The sequence below is a fragment of the Schistocerca gregaria genome, chromosome 1, assembly GCF_023897955.1.
Source record: "Schistocerca gregaria isolate iqSchGreg1 chromosome 1, iqSchGreg1.2, whole genome shotgun sequence".
Lineage (NCBI taxonomy): Eukaryota > Metazoa > Arthropoda > Insecta > Orthoptera > Acrididae > Schistocerca > Schistocerca gregaria.
This window is the reverse complement of record NC_064920.1, coordinates 737,992,863-738,015,607: the sequence shown is the minus strand read 5'-3', so window position 1 is coordinate 738,015,607 and position 22,745 is coordinate 737,992,863. Positions and strand designations below refer to the sequence as shown.

The following is a 22,745-nucleotide window of genomic DNA, read 5'->3' as shown; positions in this document are numbered from 1 at the left end:
TGCAATGTCTCCTTCATTTTCTCACAGATTTGAAAGATTTGGTTGTAATCCTTTCTTCTGGTCTAGACCTAAAGTTACTACTGCAAACTACAGAATGCAAAGCTAATAATTAAGGATGGACCAACGGAGACTAATTATTCTTGTGCCACTGCCAAATCAGCTTGAAATTTCAAGGATTGCTCATTTTCTTGTATTGTGTAGGTGCTGAATAAGTATTTCGCTGAGCTACATCATTTTACTCTCAACTAACCTTCTCTTTGAACATCAGGTCGAAAAAAAAAGTTTTGTGTACTGACTCTTTAGTATATATAGTGATCTCAACTTTGCTTGGCTAAGAAATTGGTTTCTCTGGTAGTTTATTCTGTTAAATTTTGAAAATAAACTTTTTGAGATGGGAAAATACAAATTTTGATGTGGCTGGCTTGAAAAGACAGATAATTTGAAAAGTAAAGTCTCTGTGTAGGGGAAAAGATTTAGTGAAAGTGAACTATTTTTCAGAGTGTGTTCTTGCTGTATTAATTTTGAGACAAATGTTTTTCAGGCCATTGTTTACCACACACAAAATGTAAGTGTAATTTCAAAATTAAATGTGGATTGCATCAGTTACATTTAGATCACATCAGTTGCATTTAGAACTTTCAGATCAGAGTTTCAAGTTTAATATATGTGCCAACAGTACAGATGTTAAGTACCTCTGATAGTTACACCACTGCTAAATTCATTTGGACATGAAATCAGTGATTTCCAGTTGCTCTATGAATTTGTCAAATTATATCTGTAAAATTTTTAAGAAGATGTTTCCTGATACTCTTCCTGAACATTTTTCACTTTTGTTAAGAAAATTAGATACCTAATAATGATGGACTGGCACCATATGTCAGGGAAAATATGTTAGGAGAAGCATTTTCATCAAATTACATGTTGAGTTTCATTGACACCATCACATTTCAGTTGGTGAGTAAGAGTTGTGTAACCATACGTCAGGCAAGGAAGTTCTTTATTGACAAAGTAGATGGTGGAATGTTAATATGAAATTATGTGAAGCACTCTCTGAGGCCAATTTTCCATAAATAAATGCTTTATGTTGGAATCAGATGGACCTAACAGAAGTATAACAGTTTTTATGCAATTAAATATTTATGTGTAGGAGACCTGAGGCAGACAGCTTCTAAACATCAAAACTTGCAATATTCATATAATGAATAATGCCTGTTTAAAGGCTTTGGAGCGTTTAGTTTGAGAAGAATCTGAATTTCTGGTCAGTACTTACAATTACTTTGAGTGATGGCCTGTTCACTTGGAAGAATTTGAAGCATGTCTAAGTTTAACATACCAGATTACAAGTTTTTGAGGCATACAACCACAAGGTGGCTTTCTTTAGGACCTTCAGCCAATAGGAATTTGGAACTGTGGGATGGTATTCAATATTACCTTCTTAAGCATATAGCTCTAAAAAAGAATTCTGCTGCTGTTCAGTCAGAATCCTACATTGTCACTGTGACTGCTTAAAAAACCATCAATGAAAGCAGAGCTTCAATTCACAATTTCATTTGTAGACATATTCACTAAATGCACACAATGTTTTCAAAGTCAAATGCCTGTGAAGAAAGGACTAAACAAAGAATTTAAAGGCAGAAAAATTGGCCCAGCGTATACCCGAGGGAGCAAAAATCATGAAAATAGAAGAAAGATTGGAATAAATGGAGGTGGAAACTATTCAGAAAAATGTCGAGGAAAAAAAACTAGTATTTTACTTCATTTTTTGCTAAGACTCCAAAGAAATTGTAATCCAAAAATATTTCCAATATTGAAGTACAGAATGTCATTAGTTGTAAAAATGTGACATAAATTTTGTTTGTGATTGAAGATTACCAATACTAAATTACCAATGTACCTGCATGTGTAAAGAAAAAAAATAGCATTACCCCATCCAGGAAATAATTTAATAGAGAAATTTATGATGGTCTTAACTGGCCTTTTTGATAGGGGATTATAAAAAATGAAAAAAATTGTTTGTGCCATATCCATTTATGGAATTAATTTGTCACATTTTAAAAATACTCCACTGCTTTTTAAAAAGTATTTATCACTTTTTAAAAATATTTTGTCATCTTTTCCAAGAGTTGTCATAGCTCCTCATCCTGTAGACATCATACGGGTCATTCTGGACATGTAGTCAATAATTGTGGTATCCAGCATGCCAAAGTGTAAAATCCTTTAGCCATTGTTTTGCCAGAGTGCCCACACTTTAATGCCTGTGATTCACAACTGAACAGCATTTTATCTGGTCTCCAGTGGCACTGACAAAATTTAACTAACTATAAACCAGGTGTATGGTGTGTAGAGCTCCATTTCAAAACAGTATCCATCAGATATACGATTCTTTATTTTCATAAATGATTAGCATTATTACAGCCAGGACACAATGCACGAAGTATTGACTTAGATATATTACCACCAGATAGAGCTTCTATGTAGAATGTAGGATCTTGCAAACAATGAACTGTGCGAATGAAGGCTTTATTGTTTTGGTTTATGACTTAATTTTCTATGTTTACATATCATAATGAATGAAATTACATTAGAGGCTTTACACATACAGCAAAACTTTAATTGGAACACAGTTAGATTTTTTCCTCATTTTTGATTTACTGTTGTTTGGATCTTAGGATCATCAGTGAGCCATTCCTTAATTGTAACCTGTTGAGTGTTATCTTTCAGAATGTATATAAGTGCACAGTCTGTATACAGTTTTAAAATTTAGAGACGTTCATTGTGGAGACCACATTTTATGGAATGAAAAAGTTATTTAAACTCCATGAAAAAAACAGATGTTTTTATAATTTCATTAATATTTAAATTGCAGGTTATATGTGTTCCGTCATATCAAGGACTACAAAATTCTTGTTTGTGGTGGTGATGGGACAATCGGCTGGGTACTACAGTGTTTGGACAATGTTGGCCAGGATAGTGAGTGCTCATCCCCTGCATGTGCTATTGTGCCACTGGGTACAGGTGAGTTTTTTGTTGGTGAACAAATAATTGACTAATAAATCTTGAAAATCAATATCTACTTTTTGTCATTCTTTCTGTTTCTGCCAGTTTTTTGTTGGTGAACAAATAATTGACTAATAAATCTTGAAAATCAATATCTACTTTTTGTCATTCTTTCTGTTTCTGCCAGTGTCTGATTTTGCACACTGTTATTGCATTTCATTGATGAAACTAAAGGCAAATAAAGCTGTTGGCTTTGATGGCATATATCTAGAGATTCTTAAAACCATTAGACCTAAAACAAAATTGTGTTCCAGTGAGATTCAGAGGACTGAAAAATTACCAGAGTTTTTCAATCTGGGTAATGTAATTGCCATCCTGAAACCAGGTGGAGAAAGAACAGTTACTTCTTACTACAGACCGATATCACCATTCCTCATGAACTAAAAGCTGTAAGAAAAGCTTGTACTAAATCACAGTCAAGAGGCCATTGAAAGAGGTGGCTTTAGGAAACATCAAAGCTGCTGTGGCCATGTCTTAACAGTGACAACTCTAATAGAAGCTGGATTTCAATAAGGTTTCAAGTAAGCTTCAGATTTTGTGCAACTTATGACACTGTGCAGAGGGAGGAATTGATGTCAAAGTTTTGAAGTTTATTGAAATCTTCTCGTGTCAAAAGCTAGCATTTTTAGTGAACAACATGCTCTCTGATAGGTGCTTTAAGGTGTTCCTGAATGGATAATCTAGCAGATAGAAGACTCTAATTGATCTATTCCATCAAAATCCTGTATGTAAATGACCTACCATTAGTCTTCCAGAGTAAAGATCTTATATGCTATGAAAATTTGTTGACAAATGATCTAATGAATTTGGGTGATTACTTTCATAAATGAAGACTTTATACTAACCCAAATAAAACTGAGTTTACTGCATTTGATCTACTAATGAAGAACCCCAAAGGAAGCTACATGTGACTTTTGATGGAACCGCTGTACCCCTTAACTACAATCCAATAATCAAGGAATCACTTTGCCCCTGATATTCTAACATCAGTGCACCAAGCTTTGTGAGAAATTTGATATGCTTCGCAAGAGTGGCGGAAGCAGGTGGGTTGTGGACGTAATACTCTACATTCTGCTGCACTCGCTCTTGTGTAATTTTCATATGAATATTGCCCTGCTTGCTGTATGGAAAAACAGCACCCACACAATACAGATACATTTGCAGCTTAATAAAGCCATGAGAGTATACACTGATAACATTAGATCTACTCCAATTCAGTGATTACCTGTTCTTCAGTAATACTTTTCCGCAAGACCTAAGGAGGAAGCAGATAAGGTAAACTTGGTCAAGGTCACGCCTCATAAGAAATCTCCCTTGTATGGTGACCTGCAAGATCAACCAACAACTTATTTTAAAACATGCAAACCACCCCTGATTAATTCAAAAATTACCAGTTCTTTCGATGTGACCTCCGAGTGGTGACAATGATGGAATGAGCATGCACCCAATAACGTTCACCTGGTACAACATCCAACAAGGAAGGTTCAGGCATTTCAACTACCACACCTAACCTGGGTAAAGCTGGAATACAATAAGATGGGCCAAGGGAGATGTGATTAAACTGTAAAGAAATGTGCTTTCCATCCATCTCCTGACTGTGAAGCAGAACTGCAAACAATAGATCACATTTTTAAGGAGTGCCCACTTTGAGCATTTTCTGTGTACTGGTTATCAAATTTGGACACTTCCATTTACAGTAGATACTTATGTGTACTTGTAAAACCATACAAAATGTATGTGCGTGCGCGTGCGCGCGCCCACACACACACACACACACACACACACACACACACACACACACAACAAACACACACACACAATCTCTCTCTGAAGAACCAAAGAAACTGGTACACCTGCCTAATATTGTGTAGGACACTCAGCATGGTGAAATGTCGCAATACGGCATGGTATGGACTCAACTAATGTCTGAAGCAGTGCTGGAGGGAATTGACACCATGAATCCTGCAGGACTGTCCATAAATCCATACGAGTACAAGGGGGTAGAGATATCTTCTAAACAGCACGTTGCAAGGCATCCCAGATATGCTCAATAATATTCATGCGTGGGAGTTTGGTGGCCTGTGGAAGGTTTAAATTCAGAAGAGTGTTCCAGAGCCACTCTGTAGCAATTTTGGACATGTGGTGTGTCCCATTGTCCTGCTGGAATTGCCCAAATCCATCGGAATGCACAACGGACATGAATGGATGCTGGTGATGAGACAGGATGCTTACATGCATGTCACCTGTCAGAGTCATATGTATACATATCGGGGGTCCCGTGTCACTCCAACTGCACATACCCCACACCATTACAGAGCTACCATCAGCTTGAACAGTCCCCTGCTGTCATGCAGAGCCCATGGACTCAAGAGATTGCCTCCATATCCGTACATGTCTGTCCACTTGATACAACTTGAAATGAGGCTTGTCTGACCAGGCAACATGTTCCCAGTCATCAACAGTCCAAAGTTTGTGTTGATGGGCTCAGGTATGGCATAAAACTTTGTGTTGTGCAGTCATCAAGGGTACATGAGTGTGCCTTCTGCTCTGAAAGCCTTTTATGTTTCATTGAATGGTTCACACGCTGACAATTGTTGATGACTCAGCATTAAAATCTGCAGCAGTTTGTGGTTAGGTTACACTTCCGTCATGTTGAACAGTTCTCTTCAGTTGAGTTGGTCCTGATCTTGCAGGATCTTTTTCTGGCCGCAGCGATGTTGGAGATTTGATGTTTTACCAGATTCCTGATATTCACGGTATACTCGTGAAATGGTCATACAGGAAAACCAACACTTCATCGCTACCTCAGAAATGCCGGTCCCATCGCTTGTGTGCCGACTATAATACCGCCAAGTTCAAACGCAATTGAATCTTGAGAACCCACCATTGTAGCAGCAGTAACCGATATAACGACTGCGCCAGACACTTGTTGTCTTATATAGGTGTTGCCGACCACAGCGCCGTGTTCTGCCTTTTTACATGTCTGTGCATTTGAATACGCATGCCTATACCAGTTTCGTTGGCACTTTGGTGTACATTGATAAAACCGATTTTTTGATCTCATTTCCCCTTTTTATTTTATTTTATTTTATTTTATTTTTTTCTTATTCCTTAAATGTATTTATTATATTTAAGTTAAGAGGGCTTGCTGCGACTCCTGTTGTTTTTGAATTTAGCTGTTGTATTAAGGCTTTTTCGTATGTTGTGCAGTAGCAGTGTATGAATTTCACGTTGTAACATATTTTGATTTTTACAGTATTTTTGGTTTATGAACAGTTTGTTATTGCCGTCAATTATCATGTCTCCATGCTTGTTGTCAAATATGTGGGATTTAGGTAGCCTGCTCGCTAGACAAACATTCAAACAAATCCATTTAATGAGTTTTATTACAAAAAAGTAAATAACAATACTTAACTTTGACAATTACACAGAAATGTCAAAAGCAAAGGGCATCATACAAAATAAGCAATCTCCTCAGTGTAAGAGTTCCCAAGTCTGTGTCACACAGAGCATACAAGCGAAGTAACAAGCGTTGACGCTTCTGTCCAAGTCACTAGTCTTGAAGGCGTCGCCGTTCAGTCGCGGTGCTGAAGTTCTCTTCATTTGACTTGACGCCATAATATTTGTTATTTCCTAAGTAAACTTTTGGAAAAATATTGATCATTTTTTTCTTTTGTCAGACTCTTTTGACATTGGTTATCTATTGGAAATATCATTGTCTTCGATATTTTTGATTAGCTGAAGTGGTAAGATGGCTCAGTGGATGGCCCATCAAAAACTGAACACAGATCAAGCATCTCTGAAGTTGTACTAAGCTGTGAAAAAAGCACAGTAGAAACAGTGAATGGTCGAAGAACAAGAAGTGCAATATAGAGCATCCTAAATCAGCAACTATGTTGTGGTTAAGTAGTGACGGTGCTCAAGCCATGCGGGCAAGCTGTGTTCAAATTTTGTCGTACCCATCTTGTGGTGTTGCAGTTCTTTTTGTTATGTCCGTGTTTGCTACGAAATGGGAAGAGAAATTCTGCCTTATGAAAGACACTGTTTTTCTGTTTTGTTTCACCCAGACAAGTTTCAGCACATTTAGTGCTATCTTCAGTGGATTATTTTTATTTTCTAACTGTAAAATTGTTGTTACACATTAACATATAATGAAACTTTTGGTACATAATATTTACAATTCTGAATGAATAATTGTTGTAAATATTATGCACTATGTGTTGTTTATAACATTATGTCAAAGTTCTGTTTATAGCTAATTGGCAAAAAGAGTGGATGTATGTTTGTTTTTCTATCTGATTGAGGAAAATGTCAGCTAGGAGGCCACTGATTGGGGATCCCATGGGTAGTCCATCTTGTTGAGAGTAAAATCTTAAGTAATGTTAAGTAGTTTTGCTCTGTGATGAGCCTGAGTATGGCTGATATTTCTTGTATGTTTGTTGTGGGTATGTTTCCCTGTAGTTGGAGGTTTCTTTCTATGGTGTTCGTGGTTTCTTCATTTGGGATGTGTATGTATATGGAAATTATGTCAAATGAAATCAATATTGCTGTGTTTGGTATGTTTTCATTTCTTATTTTTTCTATTAAGTTACTGGAGTTCTTAAGACTTCTGTTTTCAGTGTATTTGTATACTCTCTGTAGCAGAGTGTGTATGTGTTTGGCTAAGTAGTATGTTGGTACTTTAATAAAGTTTGTCAATGGATGTATAGGTGCTCTGGGTTTGTGAACTTTAGGCAATAGTTTTTGGGTGGGGGCCTTGGGATCTTTTGGTATCTTTTTTTTTTAAAAAAAAAAAAAAATCTGTGTTTCAGTGAAAATTGTTTCTATGTTTACAGGGTTTTCTGTAACTTACTTTGGAATCGGCTTGTTGGGTCACTTCTTAACTCTGTGATTTTGTGACTTTTCCTCAATCAGATAGAAAAACAAATCTTTGACAAAATGTTAATACCAAAAAATACCAAATGTTGTTGTGGTGGTCTTCAGTCCTGAGACTGGTTTGATGCAGCTCTCCATGCTACTCTATCCTGTGCAAGCTTCTTCATCTCCCAGTACTTACTGCAACCTACGTCCTGCTGAATCTGCTTAGTGTATTCATCTCTTGGTCTGCTTCTACGATTTTTACCCTCCACGCTGCCCTCCAATGCTAAATTTGTGATCCGCTGATGCCTCAGAAAATGTCTTACCAACTGGTCCGTTCTTCTAGTCAAGTTGTGCCACAAACTCCTCTTCTCCCCAATTCTATTCAATACCTCCTCATTAGTTATGTGATTCTTCTGTAGCACCACATTTTGAAGGCTTCTATTCTCTTCTTGTCCAAACTATTTATTGTCCATGTTTCACTTCCATACATGGCTACACTCCATACAAATACTTTCAGAAACGACTTCCTGACACTTAAATCTATACTCAATGTTAACAAATTTCTCTTCTTCAAAAACTCTTTCCTTGCCATTGCCAGTCTACATGTTATATCCTCTCTGCTTCGACCATCATCAGTTATTTTGCTCCCCAAATAGCAAAACTCCTTTACTACTTTAAGTGTCTCATTTCCTAATCTAATTCCATCAGCATCACCCGAGTTAATTTGACTACATTCCATTATACTCGTTTTGCTTTTGTTGATGTTCATCGTATATCCACCTTTCAAGACACTGTCCATTCCGTTCAACTGCTCTTCCAAGTCCTTTGCTGTCTCTGACAGAATTACAATGTCATCGGCGAAGCTCAAAGTTTTTATTTCTTCTCCATGGATTTTAATACCATGGGTTTTAATACCTTTTCACATCTGTCAACACCTGCTTTCTTTGGGATTTGAATTATTATATTCTTCTTGAAGTCTGAGGGTATTTCGCCTGTCTCATGCATCTTGTTCACCAGATGGTAGAGTTTTGTCAGGACTGGCTCTCCCAAGGTCGTCAGTAGTTCTAATGGAATGTTTTCTACTCCCGTTTCTTCCCAGGTCTTTTAGTGCTCTGTAAAACTCTTCACGCAGTATCGTATCTCCCATTTCATCTTCATCTACACTCTCTTCCATTTCCATAATATTGTCCTCAAGTACATCGCCCTTGTATAGACCCAATATATACTCCTTCCACCTTTCTGCTTTCCCTTCTTTGATGAGAACTGGGTTTCCATCTGAGCTCTTGATATTCATACAAGTGGCTCTCTTTTCTCCAAAGGTCTCTTTAATTTTCCTGTAGGCAATATCTATCTTGCCCCTAGTGAGACAAGCCTCTACATCCTTACATTTGTCCTCTAACCATCCCTGCTTAGCCATTTTGCACTTCCTGTCGATCTCATTTTTGAGACGTTTGTATTCCTTTTGGCCTGCTTCATTTACTGCATTTTTAAATTTTCTCCTTTCATCAATTAAATGCAATATCTCTTCTGTTACCCAAGGATTTCTACTAGCCCTCGTCTTTTTACCTACTTCATCCTCTGCTGCCTTCACAACTTAATCCCTCAGAGCTACCCGTTCTTCTTCTACTGTATTTCTTTCCCCCATTCCTGTCAATTGTTCCCTTATGCTCTCCCTGAAACTCTGTACAACCTCTGGTTTAGTCAGTTTATCCAGGTCCCATCTCCTTAAATTCCCACCTTTTTGCAGTTTCTTCAGTTTTAATCTACAGTTCGTCATCAATAGATTGTGGTCAGAGTCCACATCTGACCCTGGAAATGTCTTACCATTATATAATCTGTCTGATACCTTCTAGTATCTACAGGATTCTTCCATGTATACAACCTTCTTTTATGATTCTTGAACCAAGTGTTAGCTATAAATGCTCTGTGCAAAATTCTACCAGACGGCTTCCTCTTTCATTTCTTTCCCCCAATCCATATTCACCTACTACGTTTCCTTCTCTTCCTTTTCCTCCTATCAAATTCCAGTCACCCATGACTATTAAATTTTCATCTCCCTTCAGTAACTGAATAATGTCTTTTATCTCATCATACATTTCATCAATTTCTTCATCATCTGCAGAGCTAGCTGGCTTATAAACTTGTACTACTTACTGTAGTAGTCATGGGCTTCGTGTCTATCTTGGCCACAATAAAGCGTTCACTATACTGTTTGTAGTAGCTTACCCACACTCCTATTTTTTTTATTCATTATTAAACCTACTCCTGCATTATCGCTATTTTAGTTTGTATTTATAACCCTGTATTCACCTGACCAAAAGTCTTGTTCCTTGTGCCACCGAACTTCACTAATTCCCACTATATCTAACTTTAACCTATCCATTTCCCTTTTTAAATTTTCTAACCTACCTGCCCGATTAAGGGATCTGACATTCCACGCTCCGATCCGTAGAATGCCAGTTTTCTTTCTCCTGATAACAACGTCCTCCTGAGTGGTCCCCGCCCAGAGATCCGAATTGGGTCTATCTTACCTCCAGATTATTTTACCCAAGAGGATGCCATCATCATTTAACCATTCAGTAAAACAGTACAAAATAATATATTGGTACAGATATGTAGATGACATAATTTGCTTAATTGATGAACCACAGTCTCGCATAAAAGAAGATCATGACAACATATTCTCCATCCACCCACCAATACAGTTCACCGATGGAACACAAACAGATGAAAAACTTAATATCTTAGATCTCACCATGCACAAAAGAAACAACAAACATGAATTCACAATCTACAGAAAACCCACAATCACCAGCACCATTATTCATAACTAATCCAGTCACCCCATTACTCACAAAGAAGCCAGCTTCAGATATTTATTTCACAGACTGAAGAAAATACCCATGAACAAACATGATTACACACAAGAACTGAACACAATAAAACAAATTGCACAGGAGAATGGATATGATACCAGGAGAGGAGACAAAATAAACCACAAAATACAAAAACAAACAACAATCACCATGAAACACACACAAAACAAACACAACATAACACACAACAAATCAGCAGACAGTAAGCAACAAATGGCACATGATGACGTACAAACAACAAAGTCACACACAGGGTGGGTAATATACTAAAGAAACAAGGGCACAGCATAGCATACAGAACCAACAACACAATACAAAGCAGTCTTGGAAGAAATACCGCAAACACTGACAAATACAGCCAGTCCGGTAAATACCAACTTACTTGCAATTGCTGTCAATCTGTATATGTGGCCAAACATGTAGGAATTTCAGAATCAGGTACGCAGAACACCTCAGAGCACTGAAAAGCAATAGCTCACACTCAACATTTGCTGACCACCTGATAGCACACAATCACCACCCAACAAACATTGAAACTAACTTACACATACTTTTCTTTTTTTTAAGATCTCTGCTTTTGCAAAGGTACTATTTCATATATATACTGTAAAACCCAGGTAGAGGCAGTATTTTCCAACTTTTAAAAAGAGGTCTACACTGTCACCATTAATGAGCTTGTATTCTGAGTAAGAATTCTAATGATATATGTAATTGTATTTAATTAGATCCCCCTGAATGCATGCCTAAAAATTTTGTATTACTCTCATTTGAAACATTAAAAAAAAATTGGGCCTGAATCTCAGCACTGAACTCTTCATTACTGGTGTTGCAGTTTCCCAAAGAATTTCCTTAGTCTGTGATGTAATTAGAACATAAATCTCATGTGCAAAGAATACTATGATTCTGTTGTTTATTGTATTGGTCAAGTCATTTACATGCAGTGGAAATAGGACTGGTCCCAGATCAGAGCTTTGTGGGTCTCCATAATTCATTTTTTAAATGTAATTTATATATTTTCTGTAATAATTAGATATTAAATGAATTTAATTGTCTTTGAATTTTATTTTGGTAATATTTTAGATTAGATTAGATTAATTATTCATTCCATAGACCCACAAAAGAGGCGATCTTCCTGGGTGTGGAACATGTGATAATTGGGCTACAATTGGAACTACGTTCAGAATGGCCTGTAATTCCGTAATTACTTAACTTACACAAGAGCCTGTCATGATCAATAATGTCAAAGGCTTTACTAAGATCAAGAAACATACCAGATACATATATATGTTAGTGCTTCATTTAAAAAGGCAGAAATTGCTGACAAGGTTGACTTTCCATCTCAGAACTCATGTGTTGGGTCATTTATCAGCATTTCTTTGTTTAAGAAAGCTGCTAATCTACTAAGGAACATCTTTTTCCTGAGTTTTGCTACAGCCTGACAAAATGAAATTGGCCTATAATTAACAGTTCCATATTTGGCACTCTTCTTATACAGAGGTGTTATTTCTGCAGTTTTTATCCTGTTTTTGAAATACACCACTATCAAATGATGAATTTACTATGTCTACTAGTGTTCTACAATAACTGCTGAGCTGGAAATGATTCCAGTTGACAGGTAGTGTTAGAGACTTACACCATACAGGGTATCCATGTTGGACAGGTGCACAGGATGATCAGTATTTACAGCTTTTGAGCCAAAGGGACAATCAACAATGGGTTGAGTGCTCCAGAACTGAGCTCAGCATTTGAAGAGGCTGCAGGATATCATGTATAACATCAATCTGTCACAAAATGATTACGATTCAAATCTCCATTCCTGATGACCAGTGCGAGCACCACTTCATACACCACAACATGATGGTCTCCATTACAGATAGGCAAAAAATGCAGAAAAGACACCCCAGGATTGGCTTCAGATGTTGTTTACAGATGAAACTTGGATCTGTTTGTACTCTGATAATCACAGAGAAAGTGTTTACAGACATCTTAGTTATAGTGAATGCCTCCAACACTGTGTCCCACAAGTGAAATAAGGTCATGGTGGAGTTATGTTCTGGGTTGGCATTACATAGGGCCACAGCACACCTCTCATGGTTGTTGAGGGCACTCTCACTGCTCTTTTATACAGGGACGAGATTATGCAGCCAACAATGAGCCCATATCAGCAACATTTTGATGACAATTTCTTCTTGATGGATGATAACTCACTCGCTCATTGTGCTGTTCTCATGAACGTGTTCCTTCAGCATGCTGGATCAGAGAGTGAAGAGGCCAACATGTTCCCCAGACATGAACCCAACCAAAGGTGGTATGGGGTTGATTGAAATGTGCTGTTTATGGATGATGACAGTGAACAAGTACTCTCTGTAACTTATGCCCAATCAACATTGAAAAATTGGACAATTTGGACCATTGTTGGCTTGATGATTTCATGAATGGTATGCCACAAGGGATTAAAGCCTGCATCTGAGAAATGGGAAGTTCCACTATCTATTGAAATTGCAGAAGGACCACTAAGGATTGGCATCATGTTCTCTTCACCGAAGAGTGTCACATATGCCTTCAACCAGGCAATCGTTGGAGACGTGTTTGAAGGCAACCGGTCAGGCTGAACGCCTTAGACACACTGTCCAGTGAGTGCAGCAGGGTGAAGGATCCATGCGGTTTCGGTTGCATTATGTGTGGCCAATGAACACTGCTTGTGGTCATGGAAGGCACCATAACGGCTGTACAATATGTGAATGCCATCCCCCGACTGATAGTGCAGTCACATCGCCATCATATTGGTGAGGCATTCGTCTTCATGGATGACAATTCACGCCCCCATCATGCCCATCTTGTGAATGACTTCCTTCAGGATAATGACATCACTCGACTAGGGACACCAGCATGTTCTCCAGACATGAACCCTATCAAACATGCCTGGGATAGATTGAAAAGGTCTGTTTATGGTCGACATGACCCACCAACCACTCTAAGGTTCAAGTGGCTCTGAGCACTATGGGACTTAACACCTGTGGTCATCAGTCCCGTAGAACTTAGAACTACTTAAACCTAACTAACCAAAGGACATCACACACATCCATGGCCAAGGCAGGATTCGAACCTGCAACCGTAGCAGTCGCGCTGTTCCGGACTGAGCGCCTGAACTGCTAGACCACCGCAGCCGGCCCACTCTAAAGGATCTATGCTGAATCACCATTGAGGAGTGGGACTATCTGGACCAACAGTGCCTTGATGAATTTGTGGATAGAATGCCACAACAAATACAGGCATGCATCAATGCAAGAGGACTTACTGGGTATTTGAGGTACCGGTGTGTACAGCAATCTAGACCACCACCTCTGAAGGTGTTGCTATGTGGTGGTGCAACATGCAGTGTGTGGTTTTCATGAGCAATAAAAAGGGTGGAAATGATGTTTATGTTTATCTCTATTCCAATTTTCTATACAGGTTCCAGAACTCTCGGAACCAAGGTGATGCAAAACTTTTTTTGACGTGTGTGTGTGTATATGTATGCCTCAGAGCCAGTATTTGTTTTATGTGCTATGAATTTAAAGAAAAGGGTCAATGAAAATCTTTTGCTGATTTGCTTATGAAACCAAGCTATTTCCTTTAACTGCTTTATCATATTGTTTGCATTGGATTCCCATAGGATTCTATACCTCACTTGTCTTTCTGAAGTAATGATAGCTGAATTTTATGTTTGAAACCATAGCCCTTGCTATTCCTAATTCTACAACACTACATTCAAGAGAGTCTCCCTGTACATTACTAATTAATTATAAATACATGCATTGAGGTTGGTTGGCTTTTCATTGAGACAGTAATGGTCAATGACTTCAGTGTGTTACAATGTAAATCATATTTTTTTCTCCTTGCTATTATATATATATATATATATATGTCAGTATCAAGTGCAATTGTAATTTAAACTGTGGAAAATCCAGGATGGAATGTAACAATATTATGAAAAGGATAGTTGCTACGCACCATATAGTGTCTTCTAACTGTACCCCTTCCCTAAACCACTCCATTCTTTTTATTCACCCTTCTTCCTTTCCTTTCAACTCTTCCACCAGAAGAAGGAGCCATAGGCTCCCAAAGCTTGTGAAAGTTAAATCCTTTTGTGTGCTTGTTTCTCTGCTGACACTTCGTGAGGAAATTTTTTTATCTGTACATTTACGTTATGTCACCATGTAGTGGAAATGCTAAGTCGCAGATATGCCCAACAAAAAGAGTCGGTAAGTGAGCTTTCAGCCAACAAGGCCTTTGTTGGAAATAGACAACATACTCACACATTCACACAAACACAACTCACACTCACATGACCACAGTCTCTGGCTGCTGAGGCCACAACAGCCTCAGCAGCCAGAGATTGTGATCATGTGTGAGTGAGTTGTGTTTGTGCACGCACATGTGTGTGTGTTTTTTGTATATTTCCAACGAAGACCTTGTTGGCTGAATGCTCACTTTCTGACTCTTTATATTGTGCCCATCTGCAACTCAGCATCTCAGCTATACAGTCAGCAGCAAATATAATTTTCGTAATACAACTGTAATTATATGTTATTTGCATTTGGATAATTATGGTGTTACAGTATTAATTTTTTCTATGAATACAATCTCACCAGAGCTTGGAATTCAATAAACTGAGACAATTACATTTATTCTGTGAACATTACCATACGAGATACTTCAAATGTGCTTTCAAGGCACACACTGCTAAGTTCTGTGACTAAGTAATATAAATCAAGATTGGTTTTAATGTAGACTGAGACCCTACCGTGTGAAATGCTTCTTCTACAATAGTCAATAGGTAGCATGTATCCAAAAGGAACTCTCAAGCCTGTTTCAGTGTCTTTCAGCATTGTTCATTCAAGTACATAAAAGACTACAATTATTTGTTTTTGGAGGGGATCCACCATGAGCAAACACTTCCCCAGAATGCTTCACTGAGCATCATCAGTAGGTTTTCTTACTTTCTTTTTCTTTGTTGTTATCACATGCTTTGGTTTTTGTAGTTTTCTGCAGTTTGTGTTAAAGCTATTTTTCTTCCACAGATTGTCATTTTTCTGGTTTCCCCATTTTCTTCACTGTTAAAACTACACTTATAAACTTTACATTGTTTATAAGATGTGAAAATGAGATCATGTACGTAATCACTGTCCGGTATGTGTCATGTTCTACAATTTGTATTCATTTAAAAGGAAAAATTATGTGTAAAACCTTCCTGCTTTGCTTCACAAGAAAAATCTGAATATATATAAAGGTTGGAAATAAGATCACCAGATCACTATCTCTCTATCAGCATGGAAGAATTTCAGTGCTGGTTAAGTATAGAGACATTCTGAATCATAGTCCAGAACGCCTATGAAATTTTGGTAGATACGACAGTCAACTGTAACCATCGCAAGGTGATTCATCAATAACATTTTTTTCTTCTTGTACCATTAGATTGGTTACAATAGAAATATACAGCATTAGGTGGCTTGCTGAGTAGATGTAGATGTAGATGTATTAGCAAATGCCTGCAGCTATTTAAATGTGATTTTTACTTTTACCGGGATTTTAATCTGCTCTACAACCTGATGTTTTCACAGATGGATTTTAGTACTCTAGAGAGCACAAATACCTAACAACCGTTATGTCTTCTAGAAATTCCATACAGCAGCTTGGTTCCACATAATTAGAATGATATTCTATGCTAATTAGTGTTTCAGTGCAGATCACTCTGAGGATAACTTGATAACTTTGAAGCTTCCAATAAAATATTAATTGACATGAGCTACTTGATATGTGGCTTCACAAATACTATGTCACAAAGCTGATAAACTTAGTTTGGACAGGACAATACAGTTAGTATTTGGGTTAAAAATTTGCTGAATGTAAGTTCAGTTTATTTAACATATGCTAAGACTGTATTGGATATGATGTTAAGTTCAAAATGCAGGAAATTTTCTTCGAGACAATGTAGTGTAATAATATACCTTATATAACTGTCTGTCAATTGCATAATGGATGTTTTTCAAACACATTATATTGTTTCCAGCCTTCAGCATGCCTTAAATAACATCTTAGATTATAATTCCCCAAGAAAATTGCAGCATAGTATAGAGAGTTGCAGAGAGGTCACACACACTGTATTGGTTCAAGACTTGGTGTTACTTTCGTACATTTCTTATTAAATTTTAACTGTATTTGTTTATGAAATTTTATTTTTCTGAACTAAGTTATTTATGTTCTTAGTTTGTAAGTATATCATGTATTTCATTAAAATTAAGTAAGTTATTCATTATGACAATGTTGACAGTGGTGAAAAAAATTAAACAATATAATTTAAAAATGTTCGTCTAAAGGTGAATGGGGAAAAAGAATGGAAATTACTTCTCACAATGTCAGTGAGAGTATATGACTTTACTACTAGACAGTTCATCTGAATGATATGAAGTCATGTAATTGAAGATATGCTTAAGAACTGTTTGTGAATATGTTCTGTGATTCTAGGAAATGATTTGGCTCGTGTGTTGCGGTGGGGCCCAGGATATACTGGTGGTGAAGATCCTTTGAACCTTCTTAGAGACGTAATTGATGCTGAAGAAATCAGATTGGACAGATGGACTGTTGTGTTTCACCCTGAGGACAAAGCTGAAGACAAAGGTGCTCCATTAAGCACCGGTAATTCTACAGGTCAGTGACAAAATGTAGAAAGCATTCATTTATTTTTATATATTTATAGCACCTTTTTTACCTACTTAATTAAGATTTTTTCCACTCAAGATAACAAAAATGCTTTAATATTCATTAGGCATAACAGAAACAAGTAATTTTTGATGTCACAAAATGTTCTGCAGGAATATGGCTTCATTTTATCTGCAAGCATTGTGTAATGTATAACCTACTATCTGCTTTAAGCATTTCAGTGCTAGTTATGTTACATTGATCTCAAGATATAATCAGCCTTGTGCTCATATTCATTATTGTAGAGTTTAGCTTACTAGTTTAGAAATTGTAGTAATTATGGGGCACAGACATACAATCCCTCAGACAAGGTAGTTTGCTATATGTTGGTGACTGAAGTCGATATTGTCTCTCTCCAGATCATCTTCAGTCTGACAGACTTAAAGGTTTTCCGGCTAGAGGCAGTTGGAGGAGGGGGGTGTGTGGTATGTATTCCACATCACTGAACTGTGATATTTCAGTGTCTTCATTCACCTTGCTTGTCTGTTGTATGGGCTAAAATAAAACCTGTTCAAGGTACAATCACTTTGTGGTGATGGTAGATGCAGAGACAATCTGAAATTCTGTTGACTCATTTCTTTGTTGCTGTGATCCAAATAATGTTTAACTCTTACGAGTTTCCAAGGCCCTCCTCCTACAACTGTGGTGTTGTATTCTTGTTGTGGAATGAAACCTGCATGCGTAATATGAATATATTTAGTTGTTATCTTTGCTTTTTACAGCGTAGAGCTGTAAGCCATGTAAATGCTTGTTGTGCAGTGTTTCCCTATGGCATTTTAATCTTTTAAATAGTTATCAAAATGTGGAAATTAGGAAGTAATACAAAAACTGTAAGATGTTGAATAGCTGTACTAAAATTTTAAAGATATATTCACTGTGTGTGAGATAGGTCTGCTAGTCAGTAATTACTTTCAGGAGACGAAATATGTAGTTAGTCCTACAGGACACATAAAATTGATGACAAATCCTAACTTTCAGAATTATTACTTCCTTATTCAGGGAGAAGAGGAGGGGTGTAGGTTGGGGTATATTATTTATAGTGAGAATAGGTCACTTAGACACCAATATGTGAGATACCTCCATGTAGGGAGGATAAGTAGAGACAAAGATGCAAGAGAGAAGGAAAGCTATTTCAATCAACTGTATTATCTTACATTTATATTTTGTTTGAAGTTTTTTGATAATATGCAGGAGAGAGGGGGGGAGGGGGGTGAGAGCGATAGGGAGGTAGAGACTGCTCTCAATCTACATAAAAGAAACTGTATTTTTTATGCTGATAGCAGAAAAGGCTATAGAGTAAATCATTCTGAACACTGGCCACAAGATGACTAACCATTTGTACTACTGGTTTACAGCAAACAGTTTAAGTATTATATTCACAAAGGCTCATATCATGCAATATTAAATAAATGAAAATAAGATGCTAGCAGGGAAATTTTACGTTAATGGTAATACACTAAATTAAACAGTGTTTGTACAACTCCTTTGGATCCAGCCAGATAACAAGATGCAATGAAGGCTTTGCATACATAAACAGCATACATAAGTACGCTGAATGTGGCTTGTTTGCACTTAAACATAGCATTCATTATGTTTTCTTGAAGACCTAAATCCTGGGTTATTTTGAAAACATTCACTCTATGCTGTCTTACAGAATTATATTCTGGGGAAATGCTGAACATATTCATTCAGCAAAGGTGAGCTGTAAACAATGCAGTTAAAATAAAGAAAATGTTCCTTCACTCAAAGCAAGGAGAAAGAATACTATGTATACAGAGAACTTTACATTTTACAGAGGTCTCTTGATAGATCTAAGAATTCCTACACTCACTTACTAGCCTTATTGACAGTTGAATTAGTAATAAAGAGTTAATTATGGTTGGATTGTGTCAGAACCACAATACAAGACATAAAATTAATATCTGTATGAACTTTACCACCCTAGAGTTCACAATGAACTCTTACATTTTGATACAGTGGTCAGTTAGCTTCCAGCTTCCAGCTTATATAAAACAAAGAATTTCAAACCTCCGTCAATTAAAGTAAAATTAAGCTCCTTGATAAACAAAGCTGTTATCACCCTCTGTTAGCATAATGGATAGTGTGTATGTCAATACTACTGTTACCATTGGACTTAATGAGGGTAGTGGGAAACTCAAAATTAAAAGACGGGCTAAGTAAGGAAATTCCATTTTAAGAAAACTATTCTCACCTGTTGCGAGGAAGTATTCAGACCCCTAAACTGAAAAAAGTAAGACATTTTATTCAAACATACCCAAACTACCTTTTTTTAGCTTATAATATTCATCTATTTACCTCTGTTACAGATCAATCTCATTAATCAGTGGAAGAAGTTGATAGAAAAAGTTTGAAAGTAAGCCTCAAAATTAATTAGAAAGAAATAAAACTACTGTCAACTCATCAAATAGAAAATATTACATGTTACTCATTAAGTTAGAGAAGAAGTCGATGAGTTTTTGTATTTAGAACAGATTAATTGAACAACTCAACAAAAAGTGAAAATAATGAACAGATGATTAAAAATCATTAGTAATGGTTTTAGTACAATAAATACAGAGTTTTCAAAATAAAGCTCGTGATGTGTACGAAACAATAAAACATGGTCAATGTGTAGTATTACTAATATCAGCGAGACATGGAATTTTAATGAAAAAATGAACAAAACTCAAAATTCTGTTATGAAACTTCCTGGCTAATTATAACTGTGTGCTGGACAGGTAATTGAATCTGGGACCTTTGCCTTTCGCTGTCAAATGCTATACCAACTGACCTATCCAAGCACAACTCACCCCCACAGCTTTACTTCTACCAGTATCTCTTCTCCTACTTTCCAAACTTCATAGAAGTTCTCCTGCATACCTTATGGGAAGCACCCCTGAAAGAAAGGATATTACAAAGATAAAGCTTAGCTACCACAGCCTGAAATTTATGCTAATTTTTAAATTGCTTGTCGTTCAGAAAGAGGTCTGTATAATGTTTGATCAGATTTATGGCTCAGGCGCTGTACTTTGCTGAGAGGTACTTATGGGTTGGGCCTCACTGTCCTGCATGGTTTTTTTTAAGGGAATGAAAATGTTGAAGTTCTGCATTGGTGCTGTAGCAACCTATGTCATACCTGTGTCACCAAAGACAAGTAATAATTACCTCAACATATGCAGCAAATTATCCTTCAGTGTGGAGAATGTTGACAATTCTTGGTACTAATCATTTCTGTTCTGTGTTAAATGATTTGTCCATCAGTGTCAGCTATCCATCAGTTCTATTTCTACATCTACATCTACATCCGTACTCCGCAAGCCACCTGACGGTGTGTGGCGGAGGGTACCCTGAGTACCTCTATCGGTTCTCCCTTCTATTCCAGTCTCGTATTGTACGTGGAAAGAAGGATTGTCGGTATGCTTCTGTGTGGGCTCTAATCTCTCTGATTTTATCCTCATGGTCTCTTCGCGAGATATACGTACGAGGGAGCAATATACTGCTTGACTCTTCGGTGAAGGTATGTTCTCGAAACTTCAACAAAAGCCCGTACCGAGCTACTGAGCGTCTCTCCTGCAGAGTCTTCCACTGGAGTTTATCTATCATCTCCGTAACGCTTTCGCAATTACTAAATGATCCAGTAACGAAGCGCGCTGCTCTCCGTTGGATCTTCTCTATCTCTTCTATCAACCCTACCTGGTGCGGATCCCACACTGCTGAGCAGTATTCAAGCATTGGGCGAACAAGCGTACTGTAACCTACTTCCTTTGTTGTCGGATTGCATTTCCTTAGGATTCTTCCAATGTATCTCAGTCTGGCATCTGCTTTACCGACGATCAACTTTAAATCATCCATTTTAAATCACTCCTAATGCGTACTCCCAGATAATTTATGGAATTAACTGCTTCCAGTTGCTGACCTGCTATTTTGTAGCTAAATGATAAGGGACCTATCTTTCTATGTATTCGCATCACATTACACTTCGCTACATTGAGATTCAATTGCCATTCCGTGCACCATGCGTCAATTCGCTGCAGATCCTCCTGCATTTCAGTACAATTTTCCATTGTTGCAACCTCTCGATACACCACAGCATCATCTGCAAAAAGCCTCAGTGAACTTCCGATGTCATCCACCAGGTCATTTATGTATATTGTGAATAGCAACGGTCCTATGACACTCCCCTGCGGCACACCTGAAATCACTCTTACTTCGGAAGACTTCTCTCCGTTGAGAATGACGTGCTGCGTTCTGTTATCTAGGAACTCCTCAATCCAATCACACAATTGATCTGATGGTCCGTATGCTCTTACTTTGTTCATTAAACGACTATGGGGAACTGTGTCAAACGCCTTGCGGAAGTCAAGAAACACGGCATCTACCTGTGAACCCGTGTCTAAGGCCCTCTGAGTCTCGTGGACGAATAGCGCGAGCTGGGTTTCACACGATCGTCTTTTTCGAAACCCATGCTGATTCCTACAGAGTAGATTTCTAGTCTCCAGAAAAGACATTATACTCGAACATAATATGTGTTCCAAAATTCTACAACTGATCGACGTTAGAGATATAGGTCTGTAGTTCTGCACATCTGTTCCACGTCCCTTCTTGAGAACGGGGATGACCTGTGCCCTTTTCCAATCCTTTGGAACGCTTCGCTCTTCTAGAGACCTACGGTACACCGCTGCAAGAAGGGGGGCAAGTTCCTTCGCGTACTCTGTGTAAAATCGAACTGGTATCCCATCAGGACCAGCGGCCTTTCCTCTTTTGAGCGATTTTAATTGTTTTTCTATCCCTCTGTCGTCTACTTCGATATCTACCATTTTGTCAACTGTGCGACAATCTAGAGAAGGAAGCACAGTGCAGTCTTCCTCTGTGAAACAGCTTTGGAAGAAGACATTTAGTAATTCGGCCTTTAGTCTGTCATCCTCTGTTTCAGTACCATTTTGGTCACAGAGTGTCTGGACATTTTGTTTTGATCCACCTACCGCTTTGACATAGGACCAAAATTTCTTAGGATTTTCTGCCAAGTCAGTACATAGAACGTTACTTTCGAATTCATTGAAAGCCTCTCGCATAGCCCTCCTCACACTACATTTCGCTTCGCGTAATTTTTGTTTGTCTTCAAGGCTTTGGCTATGTTTATGTTTGCTGTGAAGTTCCCTTTGCTTCCGCAGCAGTTTTCTAACTCGGTTGTTGTACCATGGTGGCTCTTTT

General features: G+C 37.6%; 1 protein-coding gene across 8 annotated transcripts in view; it reads left to right on the top strand.

Moving 5' to 3' along the window:
- Positions 1-22,745, top strand: part of LOC126267225 (diacylglycerol kinase theta) — a 662,574-nt gene that overhangs the window by 532,278 nt on the left and 107,551 nt on the right. For 4 of the 8 annotated variants that reach the window (XM_049972211.1, XM_049972227.1, XM_049972236.1 and 1 more), the window contains exons 13-15: positions 2,867-3,015; positions 17,301-17,483; positions 17,894-17,959. In XM_049972211.1, coding sequence (XP_049828168.1) covers positions 2,867-3,015; positions 17,301-17,483; positions 17,894-17,959 — 398 coding nt within the window. The remainder of the gene's footprint in view (positions 1-2,866; positions 3,016-17,300; positions 17,484-17,893; positions 17,960-22,745) is intronic. The other 4 variants (XM_049972276.1, XM_049972256.1, XM_049972247.1 and 1 more) reach the window with 1 other exon arrangement.